The sequence below is a fragment of the Engystomops pustulosus genome, chromosome 7, assembly GCF_040894005.1.
Source record: "Engystomops pustulosus chromosome 7, aEngPut4.maternal, whole genome shotgun sequence".
NCBI lineage: Eukaryota > Metazoa > Chordata > Amphibia > Anura > Leptodactylidae > Engystomops > Engystomops pustulosus.
In genome coordinates this window covers 38,418,814-38,438,308 of record NC_092417.1, presented here as the reverse complement: position 1 = coordinate 38,438,308, position 19,495 = coordinate 38,418,814, and the positions used below count along the sequence as shown (strand labels likewise).

At 44.8% G+C, this 19,495-nt stretch overlaps 1 protein-coding gene and 1 long non-coding RNA gene across 2 annotated transcripts in view; one reads left to right on the top strand and one right to left on the bottom strand.

Annotated features, from left to right (window-relative positions):
* Positions 1 to 19,495, bottom strand: part of LOC140069613 (uncharacterized) — a 78,712-nt gene that overhangs the window by 23,576 nt on the left and 35,641 nt on the right. The window lies entirely within an intron of this gene.
* On the top strand, positions 567 to 15,414 carry PSMA6 (proteasome 20S subunit alpha 6). Its single transcript, XM_072115503.1, has 7 exons — positions 567 to 726; positions 7,760 to 7,854; positions 10,902 to 10,983; positions 12,570 to 12,725; positions 12,963 to 13,141; positions 13,953 to 14,047; positions 15,263 to 15,414. The coding sequence occupies exons 1-7, from the start codon at positions 651 to 653 to the stop codon at positions 15,318 to 15,320; spliced, it is 741 nt and encodes a 246-aa protein (XP_071971604.1). The 5' UTR covers positions 567 to 650; the 3' UTR covers positions 15,321 to 15,414.

Below are 19,495 nucleotides of genomic sequence, written 5' to 3'. Positions count from 1 at the left end.
CTGTGGATTTGTGCGGCTTACTGACACAGAACTTCATATGAGATGGGCCGTTTATAAAAGAACCATTGGGAGCTCTGGTTAGAGTAAAATGTTGTTTTTTCTCTTTATTACTATACTTTAAGTCAAAACTTTTTTGGACTGGTCTTGTACCGCTCTGAGAGGCAAATAGTGCACCACAAAAGATTGTCATTCTATTAAAAAGTATTGTATTTTGGGGAGCCATGTTCGTGTACCGTCAGTGACTGATTGGTTGTGTGCTATCCCTTGTCATTAACAGGAGAAAAAACTTTTTTTTAACTTATACTTTTAATCCATAATTCCCCCACAACAAATGCCAGTCACAGTAACCCATATAAGTGCTCGGAAAATCACCCCATAATTATGGCAGACATTTCATACATTTTATAGTCTCCATAACCATTATTACAATGTACATAGTGAACAACACTACAATTCATTCACTTTCGGTTTGCACCTAGTTTGGGCAAATTTCCCTACTAAAATATGTCTGCCGTCGGAGGCTTCGTAGGTCATGTGATCGGTTCCGTGGCTGGTGATTGGTGCAAAGGGAGCGCACAGTGATGACGCAGAGGTCACCGCGCCGCGCTATCCATTGAGGGACTGGGAAGCAGCCGCATCATTGTCTAATCATGTCTCGGGGGTCGAGCGCAGGGTTTGACCGGCACATCACCATCTTCTCTCCCGAGGGGAGACTCTACCAAGTGGGTGAGTATTGTGCGGCCTCATCCTTCCCTTCTGTGCCCGAGTTCCGGGCCCTGCAGCTGCTGTGTCATGCCCGGCCTATGGGACATGGCTGCTGTGTCACCCGGCCCTGTCATAGAAACCTCCAGCAGGCTGTATACAGAGAATCACCCAGCTTTCCCTCACCCTGATGGACAGTCCGGCTGGATACTGATTGCGGGGTGACATCTTATAAAGGGGCGATGCTCCCTGGTCCGGCGCACAGTCTCTCAGCTATCACCAGCAGCTCCATAGGGGAGAGCAGGAGGCAACATGCCTCCCCCTGTACATATGGCAGACCCCCATTCACCTGATCAGAGGCACCCTGAGCGATAACACACTTATCCTTTTCCCTTATCTACAGGTTAAGAGAGAGAATATTTTTGTTGAAAAATCTTTATATAAGCAGAATATCAAATTATAAATCTGGTATCTTTTTAATCAGTTACCATAGATCTGGAAGGAAGCTGTAAACACAATAGCGTAGTAAAGCTGTAAATGATCACTTTTTTATTTACCTAACCTGTTGTACATGCTAGGACTTTATGTACAATCTGCTCAGCACCTTCTCTATAACATGCTGCCTGCAGATAGGACACTGCGTACAATCTGCTCAGCACCTCCTGCTCTATAGCATGCTGCCTGCAGATAGGACACTGCGTACAATCTGCTCAGCACCTCCTGCTCTATAGCATGCTGCCTGCAGATAGGACACTGCGTACAATCTGCTCAGCACCTCCTGCTCTATAGCATGCTGCCTGCAGATAGGACACTGCGTACAATCTGCTCAGCACCTCCTGCTCTATAGCATGCTGCCTGCAGATAGGACACTATGTACAATCTGCTCAGCACCTCCTTCTCTATAACATGCTGCCTGCAGATAGGACACTGCGTACAATCTGCTCAGCACCTCCTGCTCTATAGCATGCTGCCTGCAGATAGGACACTGCGTACAATCTGCTCAGCACCTCCTGCTCTATAGCATGCTGCCTGCAGATAGGACACTGCGTACAATCTGCTCAGCACCTCCTGCTCTATAGCATGCTGCCTGCAGATAGGACACTATGTACAATCTGCTCAGCACCTCCTTCTCTATAACATGCTGCCTGCAGATAGGACACTGCGTACAATCTGCTCAGCACCTCCTGCTCTATAGCATGCTGCCTGCAGATAGGACACTGCGTACAATCTGCTCAGCACCTCCTGCTCTATAGCATGCTGCCTGCAGATAGGACACTGCGTACAATCTGCTCAGCACCTCCTGCTCTATAACATGCTGCCTGCAGATAGGACACTGTACAATCTGCTCAGCACCTTCTCTATAACATGCTGCCTGCAGATAGGACACTGCGTACAATCTGCTCAGCACCTCCTGCTCTATAGCATGCTGCCTGCAGATAGGACACTGCGTACAATCTGCTCAGCACCTCCTGCTCTATAACATGCTGCCTGCAGATAGGACACTGCGTACAATCTGCTCAGCACCTCCTGCTCTATAGCATGCTGCCTGCAGATAGGACACTGCGTACAATCTGCTCAGCACCTCCTGCTCTATAGCATGCTGCCTGCAGATAGGACACTGCGTACAATCTGCTCAGCACCTCCTGCTCTATAGCATGCTGCCTGCAGATAGGACACTGCGTACAATCTGCTCAGCACCTCCTGCTCTATAGCATGCTGCCTGCAGATAGGACACTGCGTACAATCTGCTCAGCACCTCCTGCTCTATAGCATGCTGCCTGCAGATAGGACACTGCGTACAATCTGCTCAGCACCTCCTGCTCTATAGCATGCTGCCTGCAGATAGGACACTGCGTACAATCTGCTCAGCACCTCCTGCTCTATAGCATGCTGCCTGCAGATAGGACACTATGTACAATCTGCTCAGCACCTCCTTCTCTATAACATGCTGCCTGCAGATAGGACACTGCGTACAATCTGCTCAGCACCTACTGCTCTATAACATGCTGCCTGCAGATAGGACACTATGTACAATATGCTCAGCACCTCCTGCTCTATAACATGCTGCCTGCAGATAGGACACTATGTACAATCTGCTCAGCACCTACTGCTCTATAACATGCTGCCTGCAGATAGGACACTATGTACAATCTGCTCAGCACCTACTGCTCTATAACATGCTGCCTGCAGATAGGACACTATGTCCAATCGGCTCAGCACCTACTGCTCTATAACATGCTGCCTGCAGATAGGACACTATGTACAATCTGCTCAGCACCTACTGCTCTATAACATGCTGCCTGCAGATAGGACACTATGTACAATCTGCTCAGCACCTACTGCTCTATAACATGCTGCCTGCAGATAGGACACTATGTCCAATCGGCTCAGCACCTACTGCTCTATAACATGCTGCCTGCAGATAGGACACTATTTACAATCTGCTCAGCCCCTCTGGCTCTATAACATGCTGCCTGCAGATAGGACACTGTGTACAATCTGCTCAGCCTCCTGTTCTATAATCAGCAACCCTAAGGTCATTGTTACTTTGCACATGTTTTAATAAAACTGGAAGGCTTGATTTTCTAGGCTTAAAGAGAACCCGTCAGGCAAAATAACCCCCTAAACTAAATATATTTTCATAAACTGCCATTAGAGAGAATTGCCTCTATCCCTTCATTGCCCCTCTACATGCCTGTAAACCTAAGCAATGAGGTCCTAAAGCTGTATGCAAATGACCTGTGAAATGTCCAATGAAGCATTAGCATATTCAAGCTGTCCACTCTATTCATGAGTGGGAGGCACAGCCACACCCCCAGTGCTTGACTGACAGCTTGTATAATGATGAGAGGCTGTATAATGATGTGCTTCCTGGTGCTGGTGGCCACGCCCCCTGCAGCCTGTGTGTGTGTGTCTGTGTATAGGAGAGATACAGCAGCTCCAGGCAGCCATGTTACAGCAGAACATGTCAGATTCATGTGTAGCTGATGTCTGTGTCTCTGTATATTAGGAGGATGCAGCATGTCAGCAGATGCAGCACACACACTAGCCATGCTTTACTATACATTACACACAGACATGAGCAGGGGGAGGAGAGGGGAGGGGTAACAGGGGTGACATCACTGCCTCTGACCATGTGACCAGCCTCATTTACATAATAAAGAATAGATGATTTTACAATGAATAATGTATGAAATAACTAGATAAAGGCTGGGATGGGATCCTTGTGAGCTGCTCCAACAGGTAGAGGTGACAGGACAAGTGACACAGACCTGATGACAGGTGTCCTTTAAAGGAAATCTTCCATCAATCCCAAGCATGATAAACCAGGGACACTCATAGATCCAGGCACCGGGACTGTGGTAATCGTCTTACATTTGTTATCCATGGCCTCCTGCCTTCTAAAATCAATTTTGCCAGACCCCCTCCCTTCTGCAGCTTCACAGGCTTCAAGCAGGCAGAAAGACTCAGCTCACTGCTAATTTCCCATGGCTTCTCCCTTGGGTGCACGGAATGATTCCTGAAGCCAGGCACGCAGCATGGAGAAGAAAAGATATGCACGTACTCCAGGGATAAGCAGTCAATACTCTTTATTGTGTAATAGTAAAAAGCGTATCCAGCATACACATTCAGCTTCACATACTGTTACACTGTTCAGGAGCAAATTTTGCCATGCTCCCGCTACATATTCCCCTTCCTTTGCCTCCTGTAATCTCACACCATGGGAGGGGAAAGTGCTCCTGCACAATGTAATGGCCTTTGAAGCTGGCATCATATAGAAAATCATGACCATCCAATCGGTTTTAGCCAAACATTCATTTATCTTCATAAATAGAAAATACAATGGGATATCGGTGCATCTCCAATCTTCATTCCAATAGCAGTCCATTGCTTGGCTTCACTGAGACCGAAAACCTTCAGGCTGGGCTGTGTACTGCCTTCACTGAGTACACAGCCCAGCCTGTCTCGGTGAAGCCAGGAATTGTAGAGTGATTACAAGCAATGGACTGCTTTCGAAATGAAGATTGGAGATGTACTGATATTCCATTGTATTTATGAAGATAAATGAATGGGTGGTCATGATTCTCTTTATGTCTGGAGAAAACTGAAGAGTGAGAGACTTCACTGATAGACCTCCGTTCACACTGCAATGTAAAGGGAGCTAACTGCGTGTGTTAAATTGATTGGCCTTCGATGCTGCAACACAGAGGAGCTCTGGTAATGCCCCTAGAGCCGTTTGGTCTAATTAGCATAATTATTTACAACTTTATTTTAGAAGGAAGGAGGCCATGGATAACAAATATAAGAAGATACCACAGTCACGGTGCCTGGATCTATGTGTAATGTCCCTGGTTTATCAGGATGGATTTTGATGGTAGATTTCCTTTAAGCTATATGACCAGTTCTTAAGAGTTTACAAACCCAAGTTTTAGAAACCCAGGAAACATCCTCAGCAGAGGTCGCACTTACATTTTTCCCATAGAGTAACAAACTGACTGAGTGAAATTTTCAGGTAATCCAAATATACAACTCCTAAGCGTATATAGTGTTATCTGTGCCTAAGTAAACGATTGAGACAATTCTAGTACTTTTACATCATGTATTAACGGAAATCTACCTTCTGTGTGACTGATAGTAGATGTCCGTCCAGCATTAGATGCCTGTTTCTTTATGCACTAGTTGAAACAGTTTTGGCATATTGGCTCAGAAAATGACTCTTAAAAAAATATGCAAATGAACCGGTGGTGCTCAGACATAGGTCACCTGAGCTCCTCTCGGCTTCCCCAGGTTTTAATTTATTCTGCCCCCCCTTGCTGTAAGCCTACTGCTGCTCCTGGCCAAGGAGCTAGAAGCTGGCTAGTGATGTAACAGACGGGGCGTGCGCTCTCTCTCTCTCCTCTAGATCCTCAGCTGTCTGATGGAAGATCTCCTTTAAATAAAGGTTGCACAACCTTACTTTTCGTGTCTTTAGAAATTGCCTGCATCCGCAGTGGTGGGTCTTGTGACCGAGTAACTAAGCTGCAGCATTGAAGACAGCTCACGGGGACTGAGGGACATGGAGAGAAAAGTTCCACGTGGATAAATCTGCATGGGACTTTTTTCTTCAAAAGTAAAACTGCTTGTACAAGCATCATAGACACCTGTACAGGTATTAATGTGACCTCTGATCCAAAGGATGTGCCACACGTCAGACTTGTGGAGTCCCTTCTGTAGGTCACGATGTCCACCAGTTGTTGAGAATTGGCTCAGTATGTGCTCTACTCTTTGTCTATGTATAAGGTCACTTTTACACATGTTCCTGGATACATTTCTTTCTAGAACACTCTTCATACAGGTTGGTTCTGGTACAGAAAGACCCTCAACAGGTAAATTTAAAAATCTGAATCTGTGTAGAAGTGAAAGTGAAACTGGTGCAGTCTGTACACAGGGCATTTCCCGTACACAGTGTATATGTAACAGTGCGGTGTAACTAGGATATGAGAAGGGGAATCATCCGGAAAAAATACCTGTCTGGTGGATACAATGTTATTGAGATCATTAGTGCCCATAAGTTACATCCGTGCCCTGTATACGTGATTGGACCACGTGGAACAATGTATATGTGATGGAACCGTGTGGAACCATTATATAGGTGAGCCTATAAGCTCCCTGGTCCTTTCTCTCTATTTTTCTGCTCCCTCTTGAACCCCCAGGAAAATAAAGATGTTTATTTAAAGATAAAAAAAAACTGCTGCACGTCATATGTGTGAATGCAGTGTCTGAAGCTGGTCATTGCTGCTCAGCTCCCATTTAAATATAGGACCCACTACTGCGGGTCAGTCCTATAGTATGTTAACATACCCCCCCAATATAGAAGAGAATCCATTATTTGGATGTTAACAATCTATATAGCAGTGAAAACCTTGTATCATCTGACCTCCTGAGAGTCCCCAAACAAGGATCACCCCTCTGTTCCTCCTCACCATCTGTAATGATGCCCTTAGGCGTGGCATGAGCCTGGTACACACTTATAGAGTAGTGTTGGGCGCGGACGTTGGCCTGCAGGGATGAACATGAGTCTGTAGTGGTGTGAATATGCAGTGCAGTAAAATGTGTGTTTTTGAACAGTTTTGGAAAACCCCCTGGTAAGACGCCAACAATAAGCAGCAGTTCAGGACTAGGAAGTACATTGTGTTCCTGTAGTTCTGATGGGGTAACCAGCGGTGCTGCATTGTTTCTGTCACATAGGCAGATCTCTGCTACTACCCATTTATTTCTCAAGTCCCCCTTTCTGCATAATCTTTTACTACCAACTCCTCCGTCCTGTGGTGGGGACCACCCCACATTTACAGTGGGTAGAGAAATTATTCAGACCCCCCTTTACATTTTGCACTATTTGTTTCGTTGTAGCCAATTGGAAAAATCCCAAAAAATGTTTCACTACTGGGATTGTATTTGGCAGGTGATGAGCAGTTCCTGGTTTTCTCTACACATACTCCACCATAAAGCCCAAACTGGTGGAGGCTGCAGGGATAGGTGACTTTGAGGAACTTTCTTCCATCCCCCCAACTGCATCTCTGGAGAAAACCACAGTGATGTTGGGGTTCTTTTTTTTACCTCTCTCCCCAAGTCTCTTCTCCTAGGACGAGTGGTGATCGTCCCAAATTTCTTCCATTTAAGGATTATGGAGGCCACTGTGCTCTTAGGATGCTTGAGTGCTGCAGAAATTCTTAATTAATAACAGCTGGACTCCAATGTAGGAGTAGAACCATCTCAAAGAGTATCAGAACAAAATGGAAAGCATGTGATTTGAATATGAGGGTCACAGCAAAGGGTCTAAATACTTATGATCATGTGATATTACAGTGTTTTATAAATTATTCTGCCTCCCCCGTGTGTTGACAGAGTGTACAATAATGAGGGAAAATTACTTTTTTGATCTTGCCAATTGGCCGCAATGAAACAGAGTGAAAAATTCAAAGGGATCTGAATACTTTCTGTACCCACTGTATGTTACCGATTCTATCCAGCTTCATTAATCCTTTTTTTTTTTTTTTTTTTCCTCTCTCTCTCTTAGAATATGCATTTAAAGCCATCAACCAAGGAGGCCTCACATCAGTGGCCATCCGGGGCAAGGATTGTGCCATCATAGTCACACAGAAGAAAGTCCCTGTAAGTAAATTCATCATTTTGTGTCTTGTTCTGTACGATATAATCCACTTGACATTATTATTTCAGCTTTTCGGTACAGGAAATATCTGGTTTAAAAACAATAAAGCTTTATTTATATAGCGCCATCATATTCTGCATCGCTGTACAGATTCTGGGCTACATATACACATAAAATAAGACATTACAGAGTAATAACATGAACATATAAAGCCATAGAAGCGAGAGCACTGATTACAAGAGCTTACAGTCTGAGGATGAGGGGGGGGACACAAGAGCTTACAGTCTATGAGGATGAGGGGGGGGACACAAGAGCTTACAGTCTATGAGGATGAGGGGGGACACAAGAGCTTACAGTCTATGAGGATGAGGGGGTGACACAAGAGCTTACAGTCTGAGGATGAGGGGGGACACAAGAGCTTACAGTCTATGAGGATGAGGGGGGGGACACAAGAGCTTACAGTCTATGAGGATGAGGGGGGGACACAAGAGCTTACAGTCTATGAGGATGAGGGGGTGACGCAAGAGCTTACAGTCTATGAGGATGAGGGGGTGACGCAAGAGCTTACAGTTTATGAGGATGAGGGAGTGACACAAGAGCTTACAGTCTATGAGGATGAGGAGGTGACACAAGAGCTTACAGTCTATGAGGATGAGGGGGGGACACAAGAGCTTACAGTCTATGAGGATGAGGGGTTGACACAAGAGCTTACAGTCTATGAGGATGAGGGGGTGACACGAGGAGCTTACAGTCTATGAGGATGAGGGGGTGACACGAGGAGCTTACAGTCTGAGGATGAGGGGGGGTGACACGAGGATCTTACAGTCTATGAGGATGAGGGGGGGTGACACGAGGAGCTTACAGTCTATGAGGATGAGGGGGGTGACACGAGGAGCTTACAGTCTATGAGGATGAGGGGGGTGACACGAGGAGCTTACAGTCTATGAGGATGAGGGGGGTGACACAAGAGCTTACAGTCTATGAGGATGAGGGGGTGACACAAGAGCTTGCAGTCTATGAGGATGAGGGGGTGACACAAGAGCGTGCAGTCTATGAGGATGAGTGGGTGACACAAGAGCTTGCAGTCTATGAGGATGAGGGGGTGACACAAGAGCTTACAGTCTATGAGGATGAGGGGGTGACACAAGAGCTTACAGTCTATGAGGATGAGGGGGTGACACAAGAGCTTACAGTCTATGGGGATGAGGGGGTGACACTAGAGCAGTGGTGGCGAACCTATGGCACGTGTGCCAGAGGTGGCACTCTGAGCCCTTTCTGTGGGCACCCAGGCCATCACCAGAGAGGATTCCAGGTAGTCCCAGACAGCCCAGGACTTGCTGTGCATAGAGCTATTTTAAAGTGACAACGCTACCTGGTACTACTGGAGGAGTGGGAAGGTGTGGACAGATCTGGATTATCATAGTAGCTCCTGCTCCGGCCCTGACAATTCTTCCTGCGATTATGAATGAAAGATGTGACGGAGCAGGGAGTATAAATCACAAATAAAATTTCTGTGTTGGCACTTTGCGATAAATAAGTGGGTCTTGGTTGTAGGTTGGGCACTCTGTCTCTAAAAGGTTTGCCATCACTGCACTAGAGCTTACAGTCTATGAGGATGAGGGGTGACACAAGAGCTTACAGTCTGAGGATGAGGGGTGACACAAGACCTTACAGTCTATGAGGATGAGGGGGTGACACAAGAGCTTACAGTCTATGAGGATGAGGGAGTGACACAAGAGCTTACAGTCTATGAGGATGAGGAGGTGACACAAGAGCTTACAGTCTATGAGGATGAGGAGGTGACACATTAGCTTACAGTCTATGAGGATGAGGGGGTGACACAAGAGCTTACAGTCTATGAGGATGAGGGGGTGACACAAGAGCTTACAGTCTATGAGGATGAGGGGGTGACACAAGAGCTTACAGTCTATGAGGATGAGGAGGTGACACAAGAGCTTACAGTCTATGAGGATGAGGGGGTGACACAAGAGCTTACAGTCTATGAGGATGAGGGAGTGACACAAGAGCTTACAGTCTATGAGGATGAGGGGGTGACACAAGAGCTTACAGTCTATGAGGATGAGGGGGTGACACAAGAGCTTACAGTCTATGAGGATGAGGGAGTGACACAAGAGCTTACAGTCTATGAGGATGAGGGGGTGACACAAGAGCTTACAGTCTATGAGGATGAGGGGGTGACACAAGAGCTTACAGTCTATGAGGATGAGGGGGTGACACAAGAGCTTACAGTCTATGAGGATGAGGGGGTGACGCGTGCTCATTTAGTATTACCTTCTCTGTAGATGCTGAAATAAGAGAGTATAGATACATGCACACACACGCTCCATTCACTGTGTAGAGGTCCCGACAAATGATCTCCTATTCAAGACTGGACCTAATCCTTAATATCTGTCACAACCTCCATTTTACCACCGCAGATCAGGATGTTGCTCAATTACAGTGAATGATGTTACACTTTGACCCCAAGGTTATCGCTACTGTTGCCTAAAGAAAATTGATCAGTGAAGAACAACTCATTTCATTAAAATGACATCATTGGCAGTGTACCTGGAAGGGGTTGTACCAACTATGCAAGTTATGCCCTACCCACAAGATGTGGGATAAGAATCTGATCAGTGACTGCCTGACTGATGGGACACACACTAAACTCAAAAATGGGGGTCCTGTTCTCGCTTATGCCTCCTGACGCTCCATTCAGTTCTATTGCTGTGGTGGAAATTGATGAGCACAGCGCTCAGCTATATCCAGATCAGCTTGTTATGCCCTATCCTTGGAAACTTGGTACAAGCCCCTTATGTTGTATTTAAAAAAGCAGTGGGGGTATGTTTTTTTTTTAAGGTCTGTTTGGAGAGACCTGCTACCATTCACACCGGACATTTGACACCCTCTCCTTTTTAGTTAAATTTCTGTCTCCTATTAACATTTAAAGGTTAGAGACCTTTATTCGCCCCTTCAGCCACTGTTCATGTTACACTTACTCCTGATATTACTCTACTTGCTCTAAATTCTTTTCTGTGTTCTGTTACAGGACAAGTTGCTGGACTGTAACACCGTGACCCACTTATTCCCGATAACCGAGAACATTGGCTGCGTGATGACCGGAATGACAGGTAATGGATTACAATGTCTCTTTGCTGGTATCTATTGCTGTATCCTGTCGCTGAACATTATTTTTATCCCGTGACGTTTGCAGCACTGGAGCAGTGTGAGCATAAGCCAGATTATTCCTACAAAGCCGGGTTATCCCCAAATCCCTGCAGCTGTGGAAGGATGTGGATGATTGCAGGCAGTATACAGGTCACTGCTGCGATATATACTACACACTAGCAACCTGTATACTGCTTGGATATGTCCTGTGTGTAGTGTAAAATCTTGACTTACGGCCGCACAGTACAGGATCGCAATATTGTTCTCCTACATCACAGCTAACACTGCGATGCTACCCACTACAGATGTCAGAAAAAGAAACCTGTTCTACCACTATTTCTCAGAATGTCTCTATAAATAAAAGAATTCATGCATTTACAAGAAAATCTTACAGAGCGGCTTCCCCATTATTCCTGGAAACACAAATACTTTATAAATTGCACCATGGCTACATTCACGAAAAGGTTTCAGGCCGTGTTCAATACATCTTACGGTGTGTTAACATTGCATTAACGTCGTGTTAACATTGCATTAACGTCGTGTTAACATTGCATTAACGTCGTGTTAACATTGCATTCACGTCGTGTTAACATTGCATTCACGTCGTGTTAACATTGCATTCACGTCGTGTTAACATTGCATTCACGTCGTGTTAACATTGCATTCACGTCGTGTTTGTGTATTGTAAATGCAACTCAAACACTGTGTGTGAACACAACCTTATTGTTAGAACTTTGCACAGCCTTAACCCCTAATCAGTGGGGTTCTCAGTGCGCGGCGTTCGGCAATTTCCGTTAGCTCCATAGAGATTAGTGGAGCAGAACGGTCATGCGCGGCCATCTGCTCCATTAGTCCTAAGGACCCCTCCTTTCACGATCTGTGGGGGTCTCGGCTAGTTGGGCCCTGTCCCGTAATCCATAACTTTTCCATTTTTCCATGTACAGAGCTGCGTGAGGGCTTATTTTCTCAGTGACATTTATTATTCCATGCGCCGTGTACTGAGAAGCTGGAAAAAATTTCCAAAAGTGGTGAAATTGGTGAAAAACTATTTGCATTACTTTCTTGTAGCCTCCGTTTTTACAACTTTCACTGTGCACTCCAAATGATATGTCTACTTCATTCTTTGGTTCGCTCAACGGTGATACCAAATTTATATAGGTGTTATTATGTTTTAATACATCTTCACAAATGAAAACAATGTATATGGAAAAAAAAATGTGGTACTTTTCTCACCTGCTGATACTAATAACACCAACTCCATTGGTGTATGGAGCTGTGTGAAGTGTCATTTTATTTGGGACATGAAATGACGTTTTCATTGCTACTATGCAACCTTTTTGATCACTTTTTATAAAAATTATGTTATGCAAAATGGTGTAAAAGTCATGTTTCGGACATTTGGGCGCTATTTTCTGTCATATGGTAACCATTTTAATATTTTGGAACTTGGCAACTCCTAATGTGTTTGATTTACTACTCATTATGTCTGTTGCTATACTTTCTCACTTTGGTGTGAATGAATAAAATATTTCTTCTTCTATATTCGCAGCGGACAGCAGGTCTCAGGTTCAGAGAGCACGATATGAAGCTGCCAACTGGAAGTACAAGTACGGTTACGAAATCCCAGTCGATATGCTGTGCAAGCGAATTGCCGATATCTCTCAGGTGTACACACAAAATGCAGAAATGAGGCCTTTGGGCTGCTGTAAGTATTTCCTTATGACTGGATGGTGTGACTAGTCTTGTATTCATAGATCTAAGGTTATTGTATGTAGATAAATCCATTTCACGTCGCATTCACGAGCAATTTGAATTCTTTTTACAATGTGGTAACATCACGTTAACAAACATGATAACACGTTGAACAGATTGCGTTAACTAAGCGATAGCAAACGCTGGGTGTGAACGCGGCCTCACCGTTCGCTTTATTTGTGTTTTTCAGGCATGATCCTCATTGGAGTAGATGAGGAAAATGGACCTCAGGTGTATAAATGTGACCCCGCTGGCTATTATTGTGGGTTCAAAGCCACCACTGCTGGTGTGAAACAGACCGAAGCCACCAGCTTTCTGGAGAAGAAAGTCAAGAAGAAGTTTGACTGGACGTTTGAGCAGAGTATTGAGGTGGGTGCAGTATAAAAAGTGGAGGGTTTGGAAGATGCTGCACTTGGAACACAATAGATAGCCAGTAAAGATGAGCGGACTCAAACTTTAGTTTCTTTGTCATCCATTTGCCAAGTCCGCCTAACCCGGACGTGTGGCTTGATGGGCTGCAGAGCAACCAGTCGGGCCGCTTTACCCCCCTATCCAGGCATGGCTGTTATTGGCCAGGTGGACACTTGTTGGGCACACCTGACCAATCGGACAAGTCTGGGTTAGTTGCAGGTGACAATCCTAAAGTTTGGGTCCGCTTGCCTCTAGTTGCCAATCGCCAGTAAGTGTGGACTCCATTGCTTTGCATAAGCTGGCATCCAGCACTCATCTTCATCGATTGTTAGAACTAAGAAATGAATGTTCTCCTTATGGTCCTGAGTCATAACTTCCTACAACCCGAGCTAGAAACGGGTACGTGCTCCCAGGGGTGGTGCTCTTTATGCGTACATACATACATTCATGACTGATCCACTCCTTTACTTTGATGGGTCATGTTCCCAAAAATACTTTAAAAGTAATGTAAATTTCATGATGGTAGAGGAAATGTGGGGCTTTCCATTACACTCCCCACTTTAAGACAGCGTAATGAAACTAAAAACAAAATCATCTATTCGCCTTCCTTTAACATCTATAATTTATAACGGGGAAAAAAAATGCAAACTGCTGAACCATTTTTTCAGCTATTCCAAGTACAAAGTGCAAATGATTCCCGGTGTGACCTCCACTTTTTATGCATAAAGAATCCCATATAACATTACTTCTTTGTTTTCTTTGACTCTAGACAGCCATCTCCTGTCTCTCCACCGTTCTCTCTATTGATTTCAAACCATCCGAGCTCGAGGTTGGCGTAGTGACCCTTCAGGATCCAAAATTCAGGTTTGTGTAGCGCACAACACATTCATGTGAAAAGTTGTGATTGTACATGTGATTACTGTATATGAGCTGCAGGTAATGATTGTTTTCTGATGGCACAATGAATCTGTCACTTATTACTCTGCTGAAGTTAAGGGCATCTACCACCAGGATGAAGGATTGTATGCAAATGAGTCTGAGGGGCTCCAGGCTCCATAGGTTTAATGGTGTCTGGAGCCTCTCAGGCTCATTTGCATACATTCTGGTGGTATATGTCCTTTAATTGCAGTATATTAAAAGCTCAAGTTTATAGATGAGCGGACCCAAACTTTAGGTTCGGATTCGGTGTGTCCCGCGTGAACCAGACATATTGGCGGCCGTGCAATCACTCCTGTAAATTGATTTATGTAAATTACCTACTAGCCATGGCTGTGATTGCCAGGGGGGACAGGAGCTGCACTGCCTGTATATCCTGGACTCATCCGAACTTAAAAAGCAATCCCGCTGATCTCTACTCAAGATCACTCCACTGCTTCGGTTTTATATCAGACTATTAGAAAGTTCTGTGCAGTGATTCTATCACACCAGTTCCTGGTCAAGGTTTAGAAGACATCTATCAGCAGTTTTTACCCATCACAACTGCTGACAGCACATGTAGGTCACATGTAAAGGGGTTTCAATGTAACCAGGCAAATGGTTGGGTTGGAGACTGCCACTGTTCAGGGGATTTAGGGGTGAGTCCAGGACACTGCATAGGAACATATTGCTTAGTGTTGCAACTATCATGACCGTTCACCTATGTAAGTTTAGACATCCACTAGTGCTGTCAGCTGTTTTTAGGAGTGAAAACTGCTGATACCAAAAAAAAAAAAAGTATATCCCCCACACTGAGTTTTAATGTTGCCAGAGAAATGGTCAAGGGTAAGGATTTGCATCTTTCTATATTCTCAAGAAAAGGGAATATCAATATAAGTGACACCATCTGGTCAAACCATGAGTAACAGACCTAAGATCAGTGTTTGGGGCTGAATGTGCATAATGGTGATATATGATGCAAGGAGTCCTGTACTCGGCATTGTGGTCGGACCTTGAAATCCATCCACCGAAATAGCAGATTCTATACTAGCAATTTATTTGTGCATGTTCACATTGTGATATATTTTTGGCCTTGCTAATATAAGATTTGGTTCTTCAGTTATGAACTCAGCGTCTAATAGTATAATATTTTCTGTATTACAGAATCCTGACAGAAGCGGAGATTGATACGCATCTGGTAGCATTAGCAGAGCGCGACTAGCATATCGCCACGTTTGACAAGTGACCACAAACCTATTGCCTGTTGTTTTCCCCTCTTATCATTTTCTCTGTATGAATAAAGAGATTTTTGAATATTCTTTCTACATCATTTGGGGCTGAGAAAAATTGACACTGGTGGCTCTGTATTATCATGAATGTGGGGTAATAGATGCAGGGATCCATTATCTTATAGAAGGGAGAAATGCTTTGGCGGCTGCATATCCTGGGCCAACCCCAACCATGTGAGATGAACTCCATGCAATGTACTGAAGCGCTGGTGCAGTGATATCTCCTAAAGATTGTGTCCATCAGTGATACTACTTTACCAAAGGGGGAGATTATCAGAAGTGTCTGAGAGCAGAACTATTTAAGGTGCCTATGGCAACCAATCAGAGCTCAGCTTTCATTTTCCCACAGCTGTTTATAAAATGAAAGCTGAGCTCTGAATGGTTTCCATGGGCAACTAAAACCATTTTACAGTCTGAGAAATCTTCCCCCATAGATATCTTTGCATCATCCACCTATAGGTTGTCACACATTCTGCTAGTGTCGTGTTCATAACATTGCGCTAGCACACGGGGTGGGCTCGGCCCGATCACATATGTGTTTCCCGAGATGTGAACATTTGAAAAAGTCGCAAATTTTGACGCAAGCCTGCTGAAGTCCATTTTTTCCACAAACTCTAGTCCTGGGCAGGTGGGCGAGGGGTTGCTTAAACATTTGAAACTTTTGTGCGACTTTTCAAAAAAAAAAAGTGTCTCAAAAAGCCCAACAGACTTACATGCCTCATACATTAACCACGAAGTTATATCAGGCCAAAAACTAGACGCACGTTTCTAGACATAAGATAAATGACCCCCATGGTGCTCGTTTCAGGTGCGTCACAGTGGAAACACCGGTGCGTTCTGGCAAAGCTCCTCCCTATTCTGTTTTCCACTGCAGTCAGAGCACATCCAAAAACGCAAAGTGTGAACACGACCTCAGTAGTAAAGAAGCCGCCTGGTGCTGCAGCTGTGTCCGGCTCCTCTAACTCCCTGTCAGGTGTTTGTATAGGAGCCCAGCTGAGGGACACTCCCAGAGATGGGGAATTCCAGTCCACATAAGGTCAGGTAGGTATAAGGCAGACTTCAGACCTAGCAACCCCACAGTCCTGAGTCATGCTACACAGACGTCATTAATGCATGAACAGAGTATATGTTATTTGTAGTACTAAAGCTTGTGCTTGCTGTTCCCCTCCGTACTGTGACTACAGGGGTCCTGCCCGGGATTTTACTCTATTCATTTATTTTCCTCAACCAAACCCAAGAATGGAGGCTACAGACAGAAAGTAATAGATTTGTAGGGTAACTGGAAAACCCCATGCGACAATAGGTTCTAGTAAATCTTCCTGCAGCACATCCCCCCCAGCTCTACTGGACGTGTTGGTAGTCAGGTGACGGCTGCAGCTGGCCAGTGGCCTGGGGTTATCACAGGAGGGAGAACTGTAAGTTAGGTCAGTAAATGAACCCCCCAATCCTTTGAAGGGAATCCATCAGCAGTTTTGGCAATACAATGCTGCTGCCAGTGGTAGGTGGCAGCCATGCAGCTCTGTGTAACCATATCTTTGTGTATGTTGTTAGTGACCTGACAGTAAGGCCGCGGTCACACGTACCGCTAGCGCACAGGGGGAGATCCTCGGCCTGAACGCACATGCGTTTCCAGAGAAACGCATGCAATCGGCTTAAGCGCATGTACGTTCGGGCCAAGGACCTCTCTCGCGTTATGACGGATGACTAGCGGTACGTGTGACCGCGGCCTATAAAGTAAAGTTGCAAGGGCTTTGGGTTGGTCTTTCAGCCTGAAGAGCTTTCGTCCGGAGGCACACGTGGCGTTTTTTGGCTGTTCTTAAGCAGTCTGTTAAAAAATACATCCGTTTTTGACCGATTTTACCAATTATCTTAATTAAAATGGATGCGTTTTCTAAAAAAGGCATGCTTTTTTCAAAAACCCGACTGCTTAAAAATGGCCCAAAAAAAGGGTTCAAAACGCCACGTGTGCCACCGGCCTTCTTCTCTCTGCACTGTGCTGTTCCATAGCCCTTCCCTTTTACTAAAAGTAGCAGCTGAAACAAGATTTTGATTGTATACTTACAGAAGTCACTCAGAGCAAAGGGGAGGGGCTGTGGAACGCTGTGCAGGTTGATAGACTCATCCAGAGCACATGCACCTTCTGTTCTACTTCCATTACTTATAGCGGAAAAATGTATGCGGGGTGATGCACTACTTTCTCCACTATCAATAATTGAGGCACATAACGGGACCTGATGAACGCAGGTGTGGGAAATAAGCCTTAGGGTGATGTCACACATGGCGTTTTTGGGCCGTTTTTAGTAAGTGCGTTTTCAGATACGCATCCGTTTTTAGTGCATTTTTAATTGCCCAAATATGGAATATGCGTTTTTTACGATCTGAAAATGCCCCAAAAACTGCGTAAAAACGCCCTGTGTGACATCACCCTTAGCTTCCCTCATACAGATACACACACATCCAGCTCAACTCAGCCAAAAGTACATGTGTAGTGAATAAAATGCACCTAATTATCTTCTAACAACAAACGATAGTTGAATCGTAACTTTCCCCATCCTTATTTCACCAGGCCATGGCAAGTATATAAAAATGTCAATATATGGCTGTAGGAGCGCCAAAAGTCAGTCAATGGTGCCTATAGACATACAGCAGCAACTAAAGAACTTCTCAGGGTACACCCTCCTTGGCTGGATCACTGGAAGGGCGAAGGGGGTGATCCCGTGCATCCTGCTTTCCCTTCTAAACCGCCTTTCCAGATACCAATCCAGGAAAAAGTCACCAAGAAGATCAAAAGACATTGCTGAAAACAAAGAAGAAAGAAACCAATATGCAAAAACACAAAGGAAAACAACCGCACTGCAAACAAACAGAATAAAATTGAGTCAGAGACTTTTTAAAGGTGGTGTAAGAAGCCGATGCCAGCCTTCTGTGGTTGTTGCAGACGGCAAACCCGTGGGACATATGTCTGCACGTGCGCCTTACGGCTCATAGCAAGATGGGACCAAATTACAGGCTACGGACCTGTTGTCTGCATATAGTTTCCATCACGTCCAATGTACAGGTTGCCAGCTTAACTGAGTGCAGCACATCATTCCCTCTGTACTGGATTTGGGTCAGTAAATACATCTGATACACGGGCTGAGTATGATGGACCATGTGTCCCCGGCCTAAACGGGATTTTCCAAAATTATCACATGTCCAATTGATTGCATTGATCCTTCAGGGACCTCCAACAATAACCTATTCTGTGGATAGAAGATGAACTGTCTTTGAAACACTGGCTGGTAGTTGAATTAATCATAACTAGTAAAAACATGGCTACTAGTACTGTATTGGTGGGTTACCTGAGTAGCTGAAAGCTACAGACAGTTTGGTCTGGCAGGGGTAAGGAGTTGCAGGCGGGTCCAATTGGAACACTTGCACTGAGGCTTGTGAACTTCAGCTTTGCTAACTGTGGTATGTTATGGTCCATAGACGTCCCCATCAAAATTTCAGTGCTACAACCTGTAATTTTAAAGTGAACGTGTCACCAGGAATGTGATTTTTAGCTGGTGACAGGTTCCAATAGCCTGCGCTATGCTGATTTTTTTTTTTTTTTTTTACTGAATCATTTCAGCAGTTTATATAAGTTTAATTCACATTACCTGGCTCCCTGCCAGCAGCACGTGGTGAGTCCTTGAGGAGAGGCTGCTGCAGCCTGTGTGTGCCTATGTGAGTCTCCTCCACACTCATCTCCCTCCCCCCCCTCCAGACTTCCCATCATGGATGGTGTTGAGTTGAAGAAGAATGCATGAGGAGACAGAGGCACACAGGTTAGCAGGGAGCCAGATAATGTGAATTAAACTTATATAAAGTACTGAAATAATTCATAATGCTGACAAAGGCATTTTTAAAATCAGCATAGCACAGGCTATTGGAACCTGTCACCCGCTAAAAATCACATTTCTGGTGACAAGTTCACATTACTTCTGCTACCTTAATTCATCAATGATCCAAACAACGTGATCCTTTAAAATTTTAACTACAGTGAAACCGCTCTGAGACGGCAAACCCTTATTTATTCTGAATGGTGGTCTTCTGGGGGGTATCCAAGTGAAATAGTTCACAGTGA

Bases quoted from the DNA above. Each gene is read 5' to 3' on its own strand.
- PSMA6 (XM_072115503.1), top strand. From the start codon at position 651: ATGTCTCGGGGGTCGAGCGCAGGGTTTGACCGGCACATCACCATCTTC. The intron at 10,984-12,569 runs GTAATGGATTAC...CTATATTCGCAG, and splicing joins CGTGATGACCGGAATGACAG to CGGACAGCAGGTCTCAGGTT. The intron at 14,048-15,262 runs GTTTGTGTAGCG...TCTGTATTACAG, and splicing joins CTTCAGGATCCAAAATTCAG to AATCCTGACAGAAGCGGAGA.